Source organism: Muscardinus avellanarius (assembly GCF_963383645.1).
Source record: "Muscardinus avellanarius genome assembly, chromosome: 5".
In the NCBI taxonomy this organism is placed as follows: Eukaryota; Metazoa; Chordata; class Mammalia; order Rodentia; family Gliridae; genus Muscardinus; species Muscardinus avellanarius.
Genome location: NC_137790.1, coordinates 55,222,668 through 55,241,268, shown reverse-complemented (window position 1 = coordinate 55,241,268; position 18,601 = coordinate 55,222,668). Strand labels below are relative to the sequence as shown.

Sequence of the window (18,601 nt, the reverse complement as noted above, 5' to 3'; positions counted from 1 at the left end):
GTGTATTTTGTGGGGATTGCCATGAACAGGACTAAAGTGTTATGACGCCACCATCGTTCAAAAGAAAAGAGCAGAGTAAATTCAAGGTTACTTTTTTTTCTTGCGGTACTGGGGATAAAACCCAGGGGCATTGCACCTCTGAGCTACAACCCCAGTCCTATTTTTTAGGTTTTTTATTTTCTCACTGAGTTGCGAAGGGCCTCGGTAAGTAGCTGAGGCTGTCCGCGTCTCAGCCTCCCAAGTGCTGGGATTATAGGCGTCAACCACCACACCCGACTGTATTCTTTTTTCGTTTATCTTTCTTTTTACTGTGACTCCTTTGTAAGTGACTTTAACTCATACAATTTAGTTTTTGATTCTCATCATTGGAACTTGATTTTAATAGACTCAAGAGTACGTTTAAAGAGTGGCCACAAATGAAACTCACAAACTGACTTATAATCCATAACAATAGTTTTATTAATTTATAATGATTAATGCTTCTAGCAGAGAGAGTGCAATGCTTGCATCACTGTAGATAAATTTTATGTGGAATGATATAAACACTCAGAACATTTCTTGGTAAGCACAAAGTAAGGGCTTCCAATAAACTATAGGGCCTCCCCTGCCTCTAGGACCATTGTACGTGAAACTGCTGGCTCTCTCTCCTATACTTACACTTTGAAAGCTTTCTCTGTTTCTGGCCCTGTAGAGTTTTTTTTTTTTCTTTTTTTCTCACATGTGAAGTTACACTTTTAAAACTATTCTTTGGAGCTCTAAGAACAACCGAGACCCATTGATGGGATCTCAGGGAAGCGGTCACTCTTGAAAGTTAGGTAGATCACTTGCTGTAGTATGGATAATGAATTTGAGCAATGATCTTCAAATTCTAATTGTACTTTTATTACTAACTTACTACTAAATAAAAATACCTATCAATCACCTTTGTATATACATATATATGTGATATGTATCTACTACTATTACAAAATGGGTTCTTCCATGCGTAATACAAATGAAGCACATATTACCAATTCTTTTTTTTTTTGCAGGTCTGGAGATGGAAACCAGGGGTATTCAACCTCTGAGCTACACCCCCTACCCTATTTTTTTTTTTTAAACAGGGTCTCACTGAGTTGCAGAGGGCCTCACTAAGTAGCTGAGGCTGTCTGCAAACTGCAATCCTCTGGTCTCAGCCTCCCAGATGCTGGGATTACAAGCGTGCGCCACCACACCCGGCATAATATAAATTTTTAACATTATATATAAATGAAAATAAAATTGTATTTCTTTCATCCCAGAAAGAATTATCTGTATAGCTCCTGTGGTCTATGACTGTCACCTCAACACCCACTTCAGAAACTGATAAGGAAATAGGAGAGACATAAAATAAAAGGCACTAAAGTAGATGCTAGTGGCTAAATTAAAGAAGTGCATGATTTTGAAAATTGTATGTAGATAAATAATAGGACTTCATTATTAAGATGTTTGAGGTTAGACGGGCATGTTGGCGCATGCTTTTAATCCCAGTATTTGGGAGACTGAGACAGAAGGATCACTGTTCACAGACGGTCTCGAGTACTTAGTGAGACCTTTTGCAACTCAGTGAGAACCTGTTTCAAATTAAAGAATAAAAAATATATAAAAAAAAAATAGGGCCGAGGTGTAGCTCAGAGGTAGAATGCCCTGGGTTTCATTCCCCGTACTGCAAAAAAAAAAAAAAAAAAAAAAGTTTGAAGTGAAAGAAAGGAATCATATATGAATCCTCAGTCTGATTTTAACAACTGGATTACTATTTTATGAAAAACAAGAAAAAGTAATTTAGTGACAGGTTCAGTTTGGCATATATTCAAATTATTTTTGTTTATCTAAATAACTTCATGTGGAGGTATTGATGAGTAGGTTGAATATGCGCCTTGAGGTTGTAGAAAAACTATGGAGAGTTGAGAATTGCTAGTACATTTATGCATTTTACAGATTGGCAATCTTTGTAATGTTTTCTTTGGCCTCTTGCAGTACTTAAATATTTTTTAAAAGTTAGTTGCAAACTCTTAAAGGTTATTGATTTTACAAAAATGTTGTTATGAATTTTATTGAAAAAAACTTGTGTAGTAAATCAAGACTCTGATAGGACAAAAATTGCTGCACCTTGGTCAGTTCCGCTTTAGATGTTCTCTTCTCCACTGTCACAGTCCATAGCTGAACCTCTCTCTACACAATGCCTGTATGCCTGTCCTCAGATATTTGACTCTGTATTCTCTGAAAGACCTGTGAAACCATTAGACTGATTAATACAGACCATGGAGAAGGCTCAGGGCACATGAATAGAGCAGATCTTTGATAAATTCTGAGGAACAAAATATATATGTAGGGATTTTAAAGAACTTTAAAGGAGCTACTATTAAAGTTGAGAAAAGTCCTTGAGAGTGTGATGTTACAGGAGCCAAAGTAAGATAAAAATTAAAAAGTAAGAGAGGTGAACCAGGTAGGAGTACTGAATGAAAAACTAGATAAGAAATTAAAAGTTTTTGTAGATATAATTACAACAAGGCCTTAATAGCTTGATTTATCCTCTCTTTTCAAGACTGTGAGTCTGAAGAGGATCACAGATTTGAGGCCAGCTTCAGCAAATTCATCAAGGCTCTCAGCAACTTATTGAGACCGTGTTTCAAAATAAAAAATATATAAAAAAGACTAGGAGTATAATTGGGAGGTACAATGTCCCTTGGTTCAATCCCCAGTACCAAACAAACAAAAAAAACCATGAAGCTCTTTTATGACTAAATCTTTTGTAGGCTCTGTGTGTTTCCCTGAATAGGTGTTCTTAAGTAGTTGATTTTTTTTTATATACACCAAGTGTCTTGGATTTTTCTCTGTGCAGAGTAGATATGTTGGGACTTGGTGTGCATAGCATAGGTATATATAATTTAGTTTTGATATGTGGTGAATAAATGCATTGGCTTTTCCCATGCAGCGAGTAAGTAGATTATTTTTCTAGTCCTTTAACAAGACTGTTGGTGAATTACAACTAGCTGTGGTTAGAGGTAGAGTGTGAAAATACCTCTTCTTACTTTGAGATTTCTAAAGTCTCTAATGATAAAATTGTGACCTTGTCTTTTAAAATTTAACCTGATCGTATCTAGATTTTGATTACTTTTTTTTTAACCCCTTCATGTTGAGTCAGTCCTTCCTTCTTCCTCTTTCTGTTCTACTAAATGGGAAAAATATATTATGCTGAGTCCATTAATATCTCCTAAATAATTTTTCAATGGCAAGCCAATCAGTAAAACTTCCAACAGTGGGTTTCTAAGTATAATTTAAAATTATAATTAAGTAATAATAATTAAGTATAACTATTTTTGCAGTATAATATAAGAACTATGTAGGGCCATATTTAAAACAAATGCAGAAAAAAACTTGAAGCTTCCTATTTTTTATTCTTTTTTTCTAGTCATCTGATCAGTCTTCAGTTAATTCATTAAGACAGTTATAACATATCCTCATTCTCAGTTCTTACAGTACATTTTTACTTTCTGAGCAATAATTGCCACAAAACTTAAGACCCAGTACTTCTAAAAAAGTTTAATATAATAATTTGTGACTTCATTATAATGTTTATTTTAAACTAGTTTAAAGTAAAATTATGTTGTAATTTTTAAAAAGTTACCCCATATGAAAATCTTAAGAGAAAGACTGATTTTCTTCTAAAGTGTTTAATAATATGTCCATTGACTCAAAGAGGTCATGGTTCTTAACACTTGTCCCTTCTCTTCTAGATATTTCTACTGGGTCAAGAGTTAGTCTTTCTTTGAAGCAAAGAGTATACTTAGCCTTGGAAGATAGAGGTAGTATTTTCTCTCCAGAACAAAGGATATGCATGTTTATTGCTTATTAGAAAATATTTGGACCCCTTAAGTTCTACTTTCTGCAAACCACAGGGTATGCAGATGCCACCCAACTCTGCATCATCTTGGGAAGAATTAAGACTCAGGAATCAAGCATAAGAAACTGTTGATATTCTGATCATAGTTCTTGTACTGAGTAACAGAGTCCTTTGGCTCCGACCCAGAAACCTGGTGTCTTCTGCCAGTATCCATGAAACCTTAATAGGCTGACTTGTCAGCTTACACGTAAGGTAGAATTTCAGACTCTACAGTTCTTCTTCTGGTACTGTTAAAAGAGATATTTTACCTCTGAGCCATAATCTCAGCACTTTTTTATTTTTTATTTTTAAAGAGAGTTCTCCTTTTGTTGAGGGTCTTGCTAAGTTGCTGAGGCTTGACTTGAACCTTTGATCCTCCTGTCAGCCCCCAAGTAACTGATTACAAGTGCCATGTCACTGTGCTTACCAAGATTCTTTAGAACCATTTTCTGCTGGTGGAGATGCTGTTTGTGACTTAATAGCAAGGTAATTAAAAATTTTTATAATCAATAAAAAGTTAATAAACTATTAGTGATTCATCCTTTTGTTCTTCTTTTAAGTGTTGATTATTATTGTGAAACGTAGCATTTGGTTTTCCTCTACAGTTTTGTTTTCGCTCTATTTTCCTTCAGTAAAAAGGCAGTTATTCAAAACATCCTCAGTAGTTTCTCTTAGTAAAAGGACTTTTGGTGGACCTAATTAAGTACAGTAGTACACAGTTTTGCCTGTCCACATTTTAGAAGTGTTGATGGAATAATAGTTCTTTTTCTTTTGTCTCAATTCACTTTATACTTCTAGCTTCACTCATTGCTTGTTAACTTAATTGACCTCTGTTGAGAGATTTATGAGGAATTTTGTTTCATTATTGACTTTTTTGTTGCTTGCAATCCTGAGTTCTTATTGCTAAAAGGAAGATCCTTTTAAAGCCTTACTTAAATCCTTGTCAAGATTTCCTAATTTTAGTATATGTTATTTTGTAATTTCATCCAGTCTGACTGTAACAGGTCAAAAGCATTTTGCTATGACCCATATCTCATGAACTTACCAAGTAGTACTGTACATTCAGAGACAATAAAATGAGGACAAGTTTGTGCTTTAGAAAGACAAGCAGAAATAGCAGTAGTTGTTCCAAGACCAGAATTGTTTTGCTGTTCTGTGGTCTGTGTCTAAGTGTAAACATTAAAACGGGAATTTTTTAAATATAATTTTTTGGATTTTGTACTTGGAGCTCTTGTTACTATTCCTTTCCACCAATAAATTTTATTTTCAAAGTAATTATGAATATAATAATTTCATGACTATAGTAAATTTATTGTTTTTATAGTCTATATTCTTTATACTATATTCTAGTATGTGAGGCCTGACATTAGAAATGACCACATCTATCACATAGATGAAGTTAATGAGAAGCTTGTGAATAATGCAAAAGAGATAATTTCATTGTTTTTGCCATCTTATAATTCTAGGTTTAGGTTTCAGACTATGGAAATCAGAATGACTATTGCCCATTATACAGAGAAGCAATGCTTAGTATGCACTGTAGAAAAAGTGTCATGTAGTTTTTCACAAGGAAAAGTCTATCACAAATACTCAGTGTCTGTGTCTTTTCTCTCTGAAAGTCAGGCATTTTCATTCAGAGGAAGAATGGTTAAATCTGATCATGAATATCCTTGGTAACCATGGTTACCATCCTATCTAAGATAAGTTGTTGTAAGCCAACGATTTGACCAGAGTGGTTTTGTTGTGCTCTTTCTGTAGGATACTGGAAAACAATCGTTTTCCCGTATTGATGGAACAGTGAGGGCAGCAATAGTCTGATAAGAATCTATTTTCATATCCTTCAAGAAATAGAATCATTACAAAAAAGATTGGATATAAGTAATAACTATCCAAACAGACTTAGGAATCATATTTCTTGTATTTTGCATTCATATTAAAAAATCAAAACATATCAGATATCTTACGAATATCCTGTTATCTACTAAACAAAGCTAGCCTTCAATTTTAAGGTACTGACATTAAGTTTATGTTTATTAAGGGGAATTTTCTGAAAATTTTGCCAAAAATTAAAATAGAAAATGGGTTAAGAGCTGGGCCTAGTGGTGTACGCTTATAATGCCAGTATTTGGGAGGCTGAGACAGGAGGATTGCGGTTCATGGCAACCCCAGCTATTTATTTAGGCCCTTTGCATCTCAGTGAGACCCTGTTTCAGAATAAAACATTTAAAAATAGGACTTGGGTGTAGCTCCGGGGTAGAATGCCCCTGGGTTCCATCCCCAGTACTGAAATAAATAAATAAATAAATAAATAAATAAATAAATAAGAAAGATGGGTTAATACAGTAGAACATATTTTGTTTAAATTCAAGATGATACATAATCTCTAGCTAAAACATATCTTTTTTTTAATGTTTTATAAATTTTAATGTTCATTGATCAGACAAAATCAGTAAGGAAATACCCTTCAAAACAGCCATTTATAGAATAATGATCCCACAACAAGGTATACTTTTTTTTTTTACTTTTTTTTAACATATTGAAAATGGTGTACATTTAGATTGTGCTTCAAGCCCTCTCTCCCCCATTTCCCTTTCCCCCTCCCAATAAAGTGTCCAGGTGTTAACCATGTTATATTTATACTATTACACATATTCGAATGTAGCTCCTCCATTGAACAACCTTGGCTTTCTTCCTCTCCTATCCTTCCATTCTAGCTTTGCTGAGATTTCACCTGTATCATCTGGAGTCCCTCTGGTACGGGCATGGTGGCACACACTTGTAATCCCCATGCTTGGGAGGCGGAGACAGGAGGATCGCACAGGTTCGAAGCCAGCTGTGCTGGTTTAAGAGACCCTGTTTCCAAATTTAAAAAATAGTATAAAAATAGATCTGGGAGTGCAGCCTGGAAGTAGAAGGGTTTCTAGGAACCCCAATACCACCACAAAAAAAGAGAATATTAAATTGTATTTTTTAATTTTAAAATTTATTTTTATAGTTAGTGGTTTTCTTGGTACTGAAGGTAGAACCAGGAGTATTCTACCTTTGAGCTAAATCCCCCAGCCCTTTTTTATTTACTATTTTTGAAATAGGGTCTCACTAAATTCCAAAGGGTTTTGCTCTTTTTCTGAGGCTGATCTTGTCCTGAGGCTGATCTTGTCCTGTGATTCTCCTTTCTCAGCCTCCCAAGTATTCCAGGATGATAGGTATGCAAGACTTCGATTGGATAAGTAACACCACAACAAGCCAAGTAACTATCAACAAACCAAGAAAACTGTTGATTTTTTAAATTTTTTTATTTTATTGCCCAATTTCACATTTCCTTCTAAGTTTTCTATATTTAATGTAATGTTTAAAAATTAATATATAATTCAGTTCAGTATCATGGAGCAAAGCACACAAATAATAAATGTGAGGTGAGAAATTTTTACAAAATGAAACACATCAGAGTTAGTGCTGCTTAAGTAAGGTGTAGCATGTCTCTTGCTGCTCAGAAGCCACCTAGCTCTCTGCCAAGTCTCATGTAGACACTGCCTGCCCACAGTGTTCCCACTTGTAGCACAATGGAATCACCCATAGGCAAAATAGTTAAAATCATAAAGATTGTACCCCTGAGATAAATTTCTCATTTTAGCTCTTGTATTTATGAGATTCCATGCTGTTTTTGCATGTAGCAGTCCTGTTTTCATTCTCATTGCTGTTTTCATTCTGCATTGCTATTCCTTCTTTTATTCATGGACATTGGGTTATTCCTCTTTGGGATTATCAGTAGTGGACTCGTCTTACACATTTTTAATGCATTTAGTGCATTTCTGATGGGTCAGTATATGAGTGCAGTGGCTAGCTTCTTGTTCATATATATTTTTAGCTTTAGAAGACTTCTCAAGTTTTCCCAAGTGATTGTAACAATTTAGTTCCCTGTAAAAAATGGCTTACCGCTTCTGATGCTTCAGAATTTCAACACTTTATAATGTCATTCTTTTTCTCAATCCTATTGGAGTAGGGTGGAATTTTATATTTTTAATTTATCTCTTTGACCACCAGTGAAATTGAGCACATCTTTGCTAGTGGTCATTTCAATTTCTTTTTATTGCCTGTGAATGAAAATTGTTCATATTTTGTTTAGACATACATATTCATGTGAATGCTTTGTTGATTGTATGTACGTAAACATTTTTCTTTAAAATATGCGGCTTTTTATTTGTTAATGATATCTTCTCATGAACATAGTCCTTTAAATTGATCTTTTATGCTTTAATGTTTGGATCCCTGTTTAAAGTTTTTTGCCTGCTCCAAAGTAATGCAGATAGTTTATCTTCTAACAAATTTTAATGTTTTGACTTTCATATGTAGGTTCTAAAACATATTGAAAGTTTATTTCTTTAAAATATGGTGGGAGGTAGTGATCAAGATTCAGTTTCTTCATGTGTACATCCATCTGACCAAGCACCATTTATCAAAAACATCTTCTCACCACCACTGTTTATTTATATAGTTGATGTTATATATCAAGTGTCCAAATACATGTTCATCTGCTTCTAAAATTTTTGTTTTATCTGTTTTTCTACTCATGTGCAGCGCCACGGTCTTAATGAATGTAAAGAATATAAGCTTGCCAGTTTTTTTTTCTTACTGAAAATTGTCTTGCTTAATCTTGAATTCTGGCATTTCTCTGTGAAGTTTAGAATCAGTTTATTTCTAGTTTAACAGTTCCTCCTGGGATTTTTTATTAAGGTCATATTAAACCTATAGATCATTTTGAAGAAAATTGACAACTTCATAATACTGAGCCTGCCAATTTACCGTAGTATTAAATCTTTTTATCTGCGTCATTTATATCTATGACTCTGCATGTGTGCATGTATTTTGTGTTGTAGCCTTACTCTCTCATATTTTGTTAGGTTTATTTCTATGTATTTGAAATTTTCAAATAGAATTGTAAAAATAAATTTTTAAAGTTCTATATCGTAGTTATATGTTGCTGATATATAGAAATACAAATTTTGTAATATTAATCTACTTTTTCTATTTTTTACACTTAAAAATATATCCTAGGCAAATACTGCTATGATATTCTAATTTATCCTCTCTGATAATAAAGTTTTAGCATATTTTGCTTTTTTGTTACTCTATTAGAACATCATAGAAAAAAGTGGTAAAAACATCACAAACAAACTTAGAAAGTAAAATTCTAAAGTTACTTGTAGTCCTTACACAATCCAGTTGTCATCTATTCAAATTTGTGGTACTCTTTCCACATAGTATATATAGTTTTGAATGTTGGATCACAAAGGCTATAATGTTAAAGCTATATTCTCATTTAAAAATTTTTATTGAACTGTAGTCATAGATCTTAATGGAGTACAAAATGGTAGAGGCGTAAATATACACATGCTGGGTACTTTTACATGATAAATATTTTTTGTACAATCTTAATTGTTGTGAAGTGTTTTTACAATGTTACATTCTGTTGTTACTCCTGAACTTTTTTTGCTTATATAAACAGCAATGAAGTGAAGAGGCTTATGGATGAATCTACACTGCTGTATGTTTTTTGGACTTAAATATTTTTAGGAAAAATTCCCTAAAAGTCAGCTTTCTGGGTTAAAATATATAAGCTTTTGAAATGTGTTTCCCAATTGCCTTCTCGAAGTGCTGTGTAAGTTCTCATTTACACCAGAAGTATGTGTAAGTTCCTGTTTCCAAACCCTTTAACCTTTGTTGATCTCCCCACTTTTGTTATGTGGAATATTTATTTTCATATCAGCCACAAGTCAAAACTGACTTTTTATAAACTAGAGTCTTCATGAAAATGTTTGTTTGTATCAATCCCCTAATCCTTTCTTTCATTTATTTTACTTTTCTTAAAATTGCAGTAATTTCAAAGTAAATTAGGCAGTCTTTCACTTTTACATAGAGGAGACAAGTCTAGAAGATGGAGTGGTATGTCAGTTGCTGACCCATTGACACCTTTTTTTCCCCCCCCTGCATCTATCTGGTTCATCTTATTTCCTCTGAAAGTTTACTCTGATTGTCAGTGCTTTTAAAGATAATTACTCTTGTGTTATTTTAGCTGCTCTGTTCCTCCCTCCCTTCCTCCCTCCCTTCCTTCCTTCCTCTTTTCTTTTCTTTTCTTTTCTTTTCTTTTCTTTGTGTTTTGGTGAACAGTTTAGTATCTGTTTTCTAATAACAGATAAACAATATAAAATAATAACATAAAGAAATAACAGAATTATCACCAGGCGTGGTGGCGTACACTTGTAATCTCTGCGCTTGGGAGGCGGAGACAGGAGGATCGCACAGGTTTGAAGCCAGCTGTGCTGGCTTAAGAGACCCTGTTTCCAAATAAAACATAAAATAGGTCTGGAAAGTGTAGCCCAGAGGTAGAAGGGTTCCATCTCCAGTACCAGCAAAAAAACAGAATTTTGATAGATCCTTGTGTATGAAATTCTTAACTCTCATGATATTATGTGAATAAAACCATCACTCTCTTAAAAAGGTAGATATAGAAGAAAAGAGTAGATATAGAAGGAGACTGGTATTATGCCTTCAATTAATGGCATCTCTTGTTCTCATAGGAAATCTAAAGATCCTGAAATCAGAGCAGTCTAACAAGTGCCTGGGTATCCACTAGTCTTGTACTCTTTTCCTTGTAGATTGACACTTACTTTGCCTTGCAGTGTATTTTTAAATTAATCCAGTTTGTGATTAATGTGGTTTATAAATTGTCAAGTAAAGCAGGTTAAAGATTTCTAGTTTGGTGAGAGCTGGAAGCTTAAGGTGGCCTTTTATGTTTTCCAATTCATTTTCTTTCCCTTTTCCTAGGTCTTTGCCACCACACTTAAGTTTCTGCATTTTTAAAAATCAATTTGCCTTAATTTTTTTTTCTCTCACTGGCTTCATCTCTAAGGAAAGAGGTAATAGGAAAGGCTGTTATCTTGTTGCCACAGTTAATTAAAAGTAAACATTTATTCTTTCCCTGTCTTCCACCCCTACTCCCATCCCTGTACACCTCAAGAAAGAATGTGGTAGTCACTTCCAGTTCCCTTTGCAAAGTTTGAGTCCTTTGTACAACCACATTAGAACAACCTGCCATTTGTTTTTAAAGACATTTTTATGCATTGTTTCTGTTCTTCTCTTGGGATACATTCTTTCACTAATCCTCCCACCTCCTACACAGGAATGTTTTGCTGAAGTAATCAAATGAGGGGCAGCTGTTGTACAAACTTTTCTATCTGATAAGTTAGCTGACTAATGCCCTGACTTTTTGATTTTTGTCACTATTAATTAAGATTCCAGCAGCCAGGTGAAGTGGTGCATGCTTATTATCCTAGTACTTGGGAGGCTGAGTTGGGAAGATCACAATTTTTTTTTTTAATTGGTGCACTGTATTCATACATCATAGTGGGATACAAACTTTTGTAGACATACATGCACACATCGCCCAGTCAGCCCCCACCCGATCCCCACCCCATTCTCTCCCCATCCCTCCCTCCCATGCTTGGCTTAGTGGTTGACATCTAGTATTATAGCAATTTATCCAAAATTAAAAATGATAATCTCACATAACAGTTTCATTTGTCTGATATCAAGCTTTTGATGACTTAAAGATAACATTTCAATATTTCTTTTTACTTTCTTTCTTACCAGAGAATATTTTTTTTCTATTTTTTTTAGGTGAAACTATCATATATTTATATATTTATTTTTCAGAAAAAAACTCTATCCTAATATGGAATATGGACTCTAGATACCCAAAACGATCTTGAAAAAGAACAAAGCTAGAAGATATATATTTTCTGATTTCAAACCATATAAAGCTACAATAATTGAAACAGTGTAGTACTATTCTAAAGGCAGATATATAAACCATTGGAGTTAAATAAAAGCCTAGAGCTAAATTCTTCCCTATATTGTCAAGTTATTTTTGACAAGGTTTCCACAAACATTTGGTGGTGGAAATAATAATATTTTAATAAATATTGTTGAAACATAATAATTACATGGAAAATAATAAAGTTGGACCCTTACCTAATCCCATATACAAATATTAACTCAAAATAGATAAAAGACCTAAATATAAATCTTAAGACTATAAACTTTTAGGAGAAAATCTGGGTCATAAAACCTCACAACACTGAAATTGGCAGTGATTTCTTGGATATGATTTCAATGGCACAGGCAACAGAAGAGTATACTAACTCCCTAAAAAATTAAAAAAAAATATTGTATATCCAAAGACAATGTAAACAGAGTTAACAGTTACTAATAGAATGGGATAAAATATTTCCAAATGCTATATATGAAGGTATATTAATATTCCAACTAGAAATCCTAAAAATTAACAACAATAAAGGCAAACAATACCATTTAGAGATATGTAAAAGACTAACATAAGTAATGAATCTCCACAGATAACCAATCTTATTTGTCTGTTGGATGGAAAATCTTATTTCTCTGGTTCTGGTGTGTGTTACCTATTTCTTCTTTGTAGTTAATCTCTTTGAGTATTTTCTCTAGTGCTGGTTTTGAAGACATAAATTCCTTCAGTTTCTATTTGTCATGGAAGCTTCTTATTTCTCCATCTAATTTGATAGAAAGTTTTGCTGGGTAGAAAATTTTTGGCTGGAAGTTGTTTTCTTTCAGAGTTTGGAATATGTTACTCCAAGCCCTTCTGGCTCTCATGACTTGGTTTGGGAAGTCTGGAGTGATTCTAATTGGTTTGCCTCTGAATGTCACTTGGCCCTTTGTTTTTGTTGCCTTTAAGATTCTCTGCTTGGCTTCCACATTGGTCATTTTGACAATTATGTGGCGTGGGGATCCTCTTCTCCGATCCTGTCTAAAGGAAGTTCTATAAGTTTCCTGGACCTGTGTATCAACCTCTTGCTCTATGTTTGGAAAATTTTCTGCTATTACTTCCTTGAAGAGATTGTTGATCCCTTTGGTTTCACTTTCTTTTCCCTCCTCTATTCCAATTATTCTTAGGTTAGCTCTCTTAAAATGGGCCCATATTTCTTTAATGTCAGATTCCTGCTGTCGGATATTTTTTCCTAGATTAGAAACTATGCGTTCATTTTTGGAATGATCATCTAAGAGCGAGATTCTGTTCTCCATGTGGTCTAATCGGTTGTTCGTGCTTTGAATTGAGGCCTTTACTTCATTAATTGCATCCTTTATCTCTTTTTGGCTCTCTCTGAGTTCTATTCGAAGCACCTCTATTATTTCTACAGTTATTTTCCTGATTTGATCTTCTAGAAATCTCTGATTTTCTGTTTTATCGGGTTCTGATGTTGTGGGGTTGTGGGCATTCATTGCTCCAGTGTTATTCCTCTTTCCCATGATTTAGGAAGTTTGTGCTTTCTCTGGGTTCTTCCCTTGGGTCACTGTGACTTCACTTAAGGTGTTCTGGATCTCAAGTCAGTACTATCTCTGACCCCACTACTCCTTTACTGGGTTGTATCACAGAGTCTCCGACCCAGAGAGTCGATAGAGGCTGCTTTAGACTGTGGCGGGTGCCAGGTTGCACGTTCTCCTATGGTGTGATATCTCTGCCACCGCCCCTCCCCCACTGGGTCAAGTCCCAGGGAGTACAGTACTGGGATTTCTCCTCTGTGGCCTGCAATTTGACTCACTGTTCTTTAGTACACAGATGTAGCTGTACTGGATTCGGTGAATTCTCTGCTGCTGCCGCCTGTGGCAATATGGCGCCGCTGCCATGCCCTCGGCCGTGAGGCTGGCGTATTTCTTCTTGGTTTTGATTTTCACTCGAATCCCTGCGGCGTGTGCTGAGCTAAGCCACTGGGAGCTTTAGATTTTACCTGCGGCGAGAAATCCCGCCTGGCTGTTCCGCAGCGGCTCACCTCGGCCTGCTGTAGCCGTACGGTGAATTTGCTGCTGCCGCCGGCAGTATGGCACTGCTGCCGCGTCCTCGGGCGTGAGGCCGCTGTATCTCCTCTGTGGCTCTGAGCTCTGTTCTCAGTCCGCTTTCTCTCTGGAGCCTGGTGATTTTTTTGTTTCTCTGGTGATGGTGTTTTCTGGCTATGAAAGGCACTGATTTTGTGGTAATGGAGTTTGGTTGTTAGCGGGGCTCTTAAGCCCCGCTTTTCTCGGTCGCCATCTTCCCGGAAGTCTCGGAAGATTACAATTTTGAAGCCAGCCTCAGCAACTTAGTGAGACCCTGTTTCCAAAATAGAATAAAATATGTCTGGAGTATGCCTTGGAAGTAGAATACCTCATCCTCGATACCACAAAAAAAAGAAAAAAGAAAAAACAGCAGTAAAAATAATGACTCTTTGAGCTTTATGTTTATGACAAATGCAATCGGATAATCTTACACAAGGACTGTGGAAATGTATCTTTTCCACTTGGAAATAGTTCTGAAGTGGTATAAGAGACTAAAATTTTAGAAGTTTGTATACTTTATATGTTATATTCTGGGAAATCACTTAGTATTTAACTAAAATTATGATCCTCATGTACAGTAAATGTTGAGTAATAATATTTATGATGTCCATTTCACCTTTTTTTACTGTTGATATTTATACATGAAACAAATATAAAAGAATTTTTATTTGGCCAACTTATTCATTTTTCCTTCTTTACACACAAAACAAAAACTATTCCTTTCCATTTGAAAAATTACATCTGTGTTGTTCTTAAGTCAGTAGTTCTTTGATCAGTACTTTATATAGTTTGTCTTTTGTGTGTGTTGGATATTGGAAACTTTTATTTGAAAAAGAAAAATGTGCCTTTTAGTGCTGCTTTCATGGTCACTGGAATGAAGCTGGGCATAGTTGCATATTTACACTTCACTCTAAAGCAATAGCTTTCTAATATTATTAAAAGTTTTCCTTGTTCTTTTAAAACAGCAGCATTTTGTTAATCTTAATCAGGGTCTGACGTGTATTTCTTCTAAATGGCATCTGATGTGGTGTTTCTCTGTGGTTTCCTGTTTTTTTCATACATGGAGTAGAGCCCTTTGAGGTATTAAGCCTCATATTTTTCTTCTTTGAATGGTACATTAGACCCAAACTTTTTTTTATAAATACCATATAGTATTGTAATCTAACCTCATCATTCATTTATCCTACTTCCCACAGTCTCCTTCTCTGGAATTCTCTAGTCCTTACTGTGTATCCATCAAATTTCACTTCCTTAGATATTCCATATATGTATAATTAGCACTACAAATCTTAATTTTGTCTCAAAAATGTGTATTCTTCAAGAGAGGGATGCCCTACCGTGTTTTCATGCTTCTGTGTTCCTGGAAGTGCCTCACCATAGCAGCTGATAGATACAGAAGGCCAGTGGTTCTCAGAGTTGCTCTTCAGCCCAGTAGCAGGAGTGTCACCCGGAGCTTGTTAGAACTGTACATCTCAGGCCCCACCCCAGGCCAACAAAATATCTTAAATGGAGATCAGCAATCTCTGTGTTAACAAGCCCTTCAGATGACTGGGATGCACCCTAAAGTTCAATGAGCACTGCTGTAATTGTTCATGAATATCAAGGTTGTTACTTAGTGGTGATGCTTCATTGGGAGGATTGGTGTATGATGAGGCAAAGCAAAAGTTATTCCATGCTACTTTAATTTTACATTTCTCAAAAGATAATGGTAAAGAAAACCTGTGATTTAATTATTTACTATCTTAGGGTGCATCTGGATTTTGACTTTTTGTTTTGAAAACTATATAGCATAAATTTTTAAAAATATGCTTTATTTTTTTATCTGTTCAGGAATAGGTATTTGATGTTCTAAAAGAACCAATGTTACTAAGGAATGCATAGTAGGCTTTAATGACTTTCATGGATGATTGTTGGAAAGTGGTCAGGTAGGGAATAGGTTGGGAGTGTTCCTAGATACTGTTCTGTGTTCTTCTAAATTTTTAAAACATGTAAATGCTTTGCATATATTTTGATATATGGTATTTAATGAAAATGAATTAGTAAATAAATTTTATATTAATTTCCCAAGAGATTGTCATTGTAGTGTTTAAAAAGATTTATTTTTGCATTCATATCTAAAGGTAGATAATATATATATATATCTATAAAAAATATTAGGTAGGTGGCAGATATATCTTGATGATTTTCCACCTGAATCTTAAAATGGTGAATACACATTACTCTTTTGTGAATAGAAGGCTCCTATTATTTTATCAACCTATGATCTTGTAACTTTAAAAAAGTAGAAAAGGAGAATTCTTTACTGATTCATAATTAAGCAACCTTGTACAGAAAGGAAGAAGTCTCGATGCATAGGACTATGACCCTCATACTGTTTTTGAATGTGTTTGTAGAGCTATTTGGATAGCCAAGGACTATTTGAGAGAAATATTGATTAAGATACTTGTCATATTCTTAGCAAATGCAAGATAATTAAGTTAAAATCTGCTACATGTGATTTAAATTTTGAAAAATATTCTCAGCTATTACATACAAATACATTAATTTTATGATTTGTGTTTCAATAGAAAGTATGTCTTCAGTGACATTTGATTCAATGATTCTTTTCTTTTTTCTTGTACAGAACTATTGTACCATGGAAAGTATTCAGACAGTGCCTTCATGAAGTCCATCAAATTAGCTCTGGCCTGGAAGCAATGGCTCTAAAATCAACAATTGATTTAACTTGCAATGATTACATTTCAGTTTTTGAATTTGATATTTTTACAAGGCTATTTCAGGTAAGGTGGATACTTGCTTATTCTATTTATCACTTTTTTCTGTCTGTCTCTCCCTCCCCTTTCTCTCACACACATGCACACACACTCTCACATTCATACATACCACACACATGTATACAGTCATACAGAAAAGAGTCTCATTTTAAAAGTCAGTAATTTTATTTCTATGTTTGCCCATTCCTCTGAGTTTAGAGTGACACAGTGGAGGAACTTTGAACTATCAGGTCCTATGAACTTGGTGGCTGGTCATCAGCTTTAGAAAACTCATGTAAAGGAACTTTATTTTAAACTCCCTGTTTAGTTTACTTTACCTTGTCCATCTTTTAACCCAGTGACTGATAGAATGCTAGACTTGAGGGGCATTTGGCAGAGTGCTTCTACCTCAACTTCTCCTGTTTGCCCACTTGATAATTTTACAGAGTTAATATTTAATAAACTGGACACAGAGCATTCTGAATGAGAGCTTTGCCTTTTTACCTTGTAAAGGAAGAAAGCAGAAGTAATTTTCACATATTAAACCTTATTGCTCATTTTAGGAAGTGTGTATTTCTTGTGGGGAGGTTGGATGCCTTTTTAGTGTGGGTATTAAATGCTAAAATGCCTCCGAGTTATATATTAAAGATATGAGGCAACTTAATTTTGGATAAATGCTACTCTACTGCTGCTTAATATGTGTACATAATTTTCTTATAAGCCTCTTCATGTTTGAACAGACTAAGTAGCCTTAATACACTAAGGTTTGTGTATCTTATTTATGTTCACTGGCTGGGAGAGGAAAGGGATCCTTTTAAATAGAGCTACTATGAAAATTTCTAGATAATAAAATCAAAATCTTTCCTGGGCTGATCTCTTTTAAAACACGGGGGAAAAACTCACTAAGTGTTGTGTGCATTATGCCATTATCACTGTGAACTGCATTTTGATGTGAGACTGTAATACACCAATAAAAGTATAAAAGAAAATAGTGGAGAAAGAAATAATGTGCTCAAGAAATAAAACACATAATTACAGAAGTAGCTGAAAAACTATTATTAGCCTATTTATGTTCTTTATTTCTGTATTCATTATTCAGATGATTTGCGTATAATCATATATGTGCCTTAAAGAAATAAAATAGTTTTATTCTATTTTAACTTTTTTATTTTGACAGGACTTTAAAATTAAGTGTTAATTTTAAAAAATATATTTCTAAGTCTATATGTTTACATAGTCTATGAAAATATGTTTTATTAATAAGTGAATAAACATATTTTACTGTATGTGATATTGGTGGTTATTTGGAAGTGAGTTTTTCCAGTTTCAAATTATTGGGGGGGGCAGTTTACTTAGCAGAGTGGGATCTGATAGTGGGTAACATCCACTCTGAATTTGGAGTCAGAAGTAGACCAAGTAGCATAAGTGTTTGAAGAAGAGGTCAGCAGAGTAATAAAAGATGAAGTTGTGAATTGCTTTGGGAATGGAAGAAGAAAGAGAGCAGAGAGCTTACTTCTCTAGCCCCTCATCCTTATATCCAGGCAGAACCTGAGCAAATGCTGGGGGGTGATTGGCAAGATCTGGCTATGGTTGCCTGCGTGCCTTTCTCGTTTTTCTCCTCCTTCTGCTGCCTTCACCCTTCTCTCTCTCTCCTGCCCAGTTGGTTGAGAAATGCTAGGGTAGGCAGGTGCTGAGTCTTGAGATGAGAACAGGGATGTTAACTTCTCTTTCCTCTCTCTCTCTCTGAGGATGTTGCTTCTGTTCTCCTTCTGTTTCCCCTACTACTACTAATACGGAAGATTGGATGGATCACTGAGAAATGGGCCTCAAAACTGGGGTGTTTGAGAGGAGCAAAGATAAGAGAGGAGTGTTTCGGGAAATATCTTAGTCACTCTGGAATATAAAGCATTAATGGAATAGGGAGGAAAATCATCAGTTGAAACAAAGAATTTTAGAGTATCTGAGCAGATTAGCTGAGGTCTCTTCCCAACATAAGTTGTAAGTTAGTAATTGGCTCTTGAAAATAGTGGCATTTAAAGAGAATGGA

The 18,601-nt window shown here is 34.8% G+C and overlaps 1 protein-coding gene across 6 annotated transcripts in view; it reads left to right on the top strand.

Annotated features, from left to right (window-relative positions):
* Window positions 1-18,601, top strand: part of CBLB (Cbl proto-oncogene B) — a gene marked incomplete at both ends in the record, with an annotated part of 204,494 nt that overhangs the window by 100,570 nt on the left and 85,323 nt on the right. For all 6 annotated transcript variants that reach the window (XM_080695888.1, XM_080695886.1, XM_080695887.1 and 3 more), the window contains one exon: window positions 16,425-16,581. In XM_080695888.1, coding sequence (XP_080552014.1) covers window positions 16,425-16,581 — 157 coding nt within the window. The remainder of the gene's footprint in view (window positions 1-16,424; window positions 16,582-18,601) is intronic.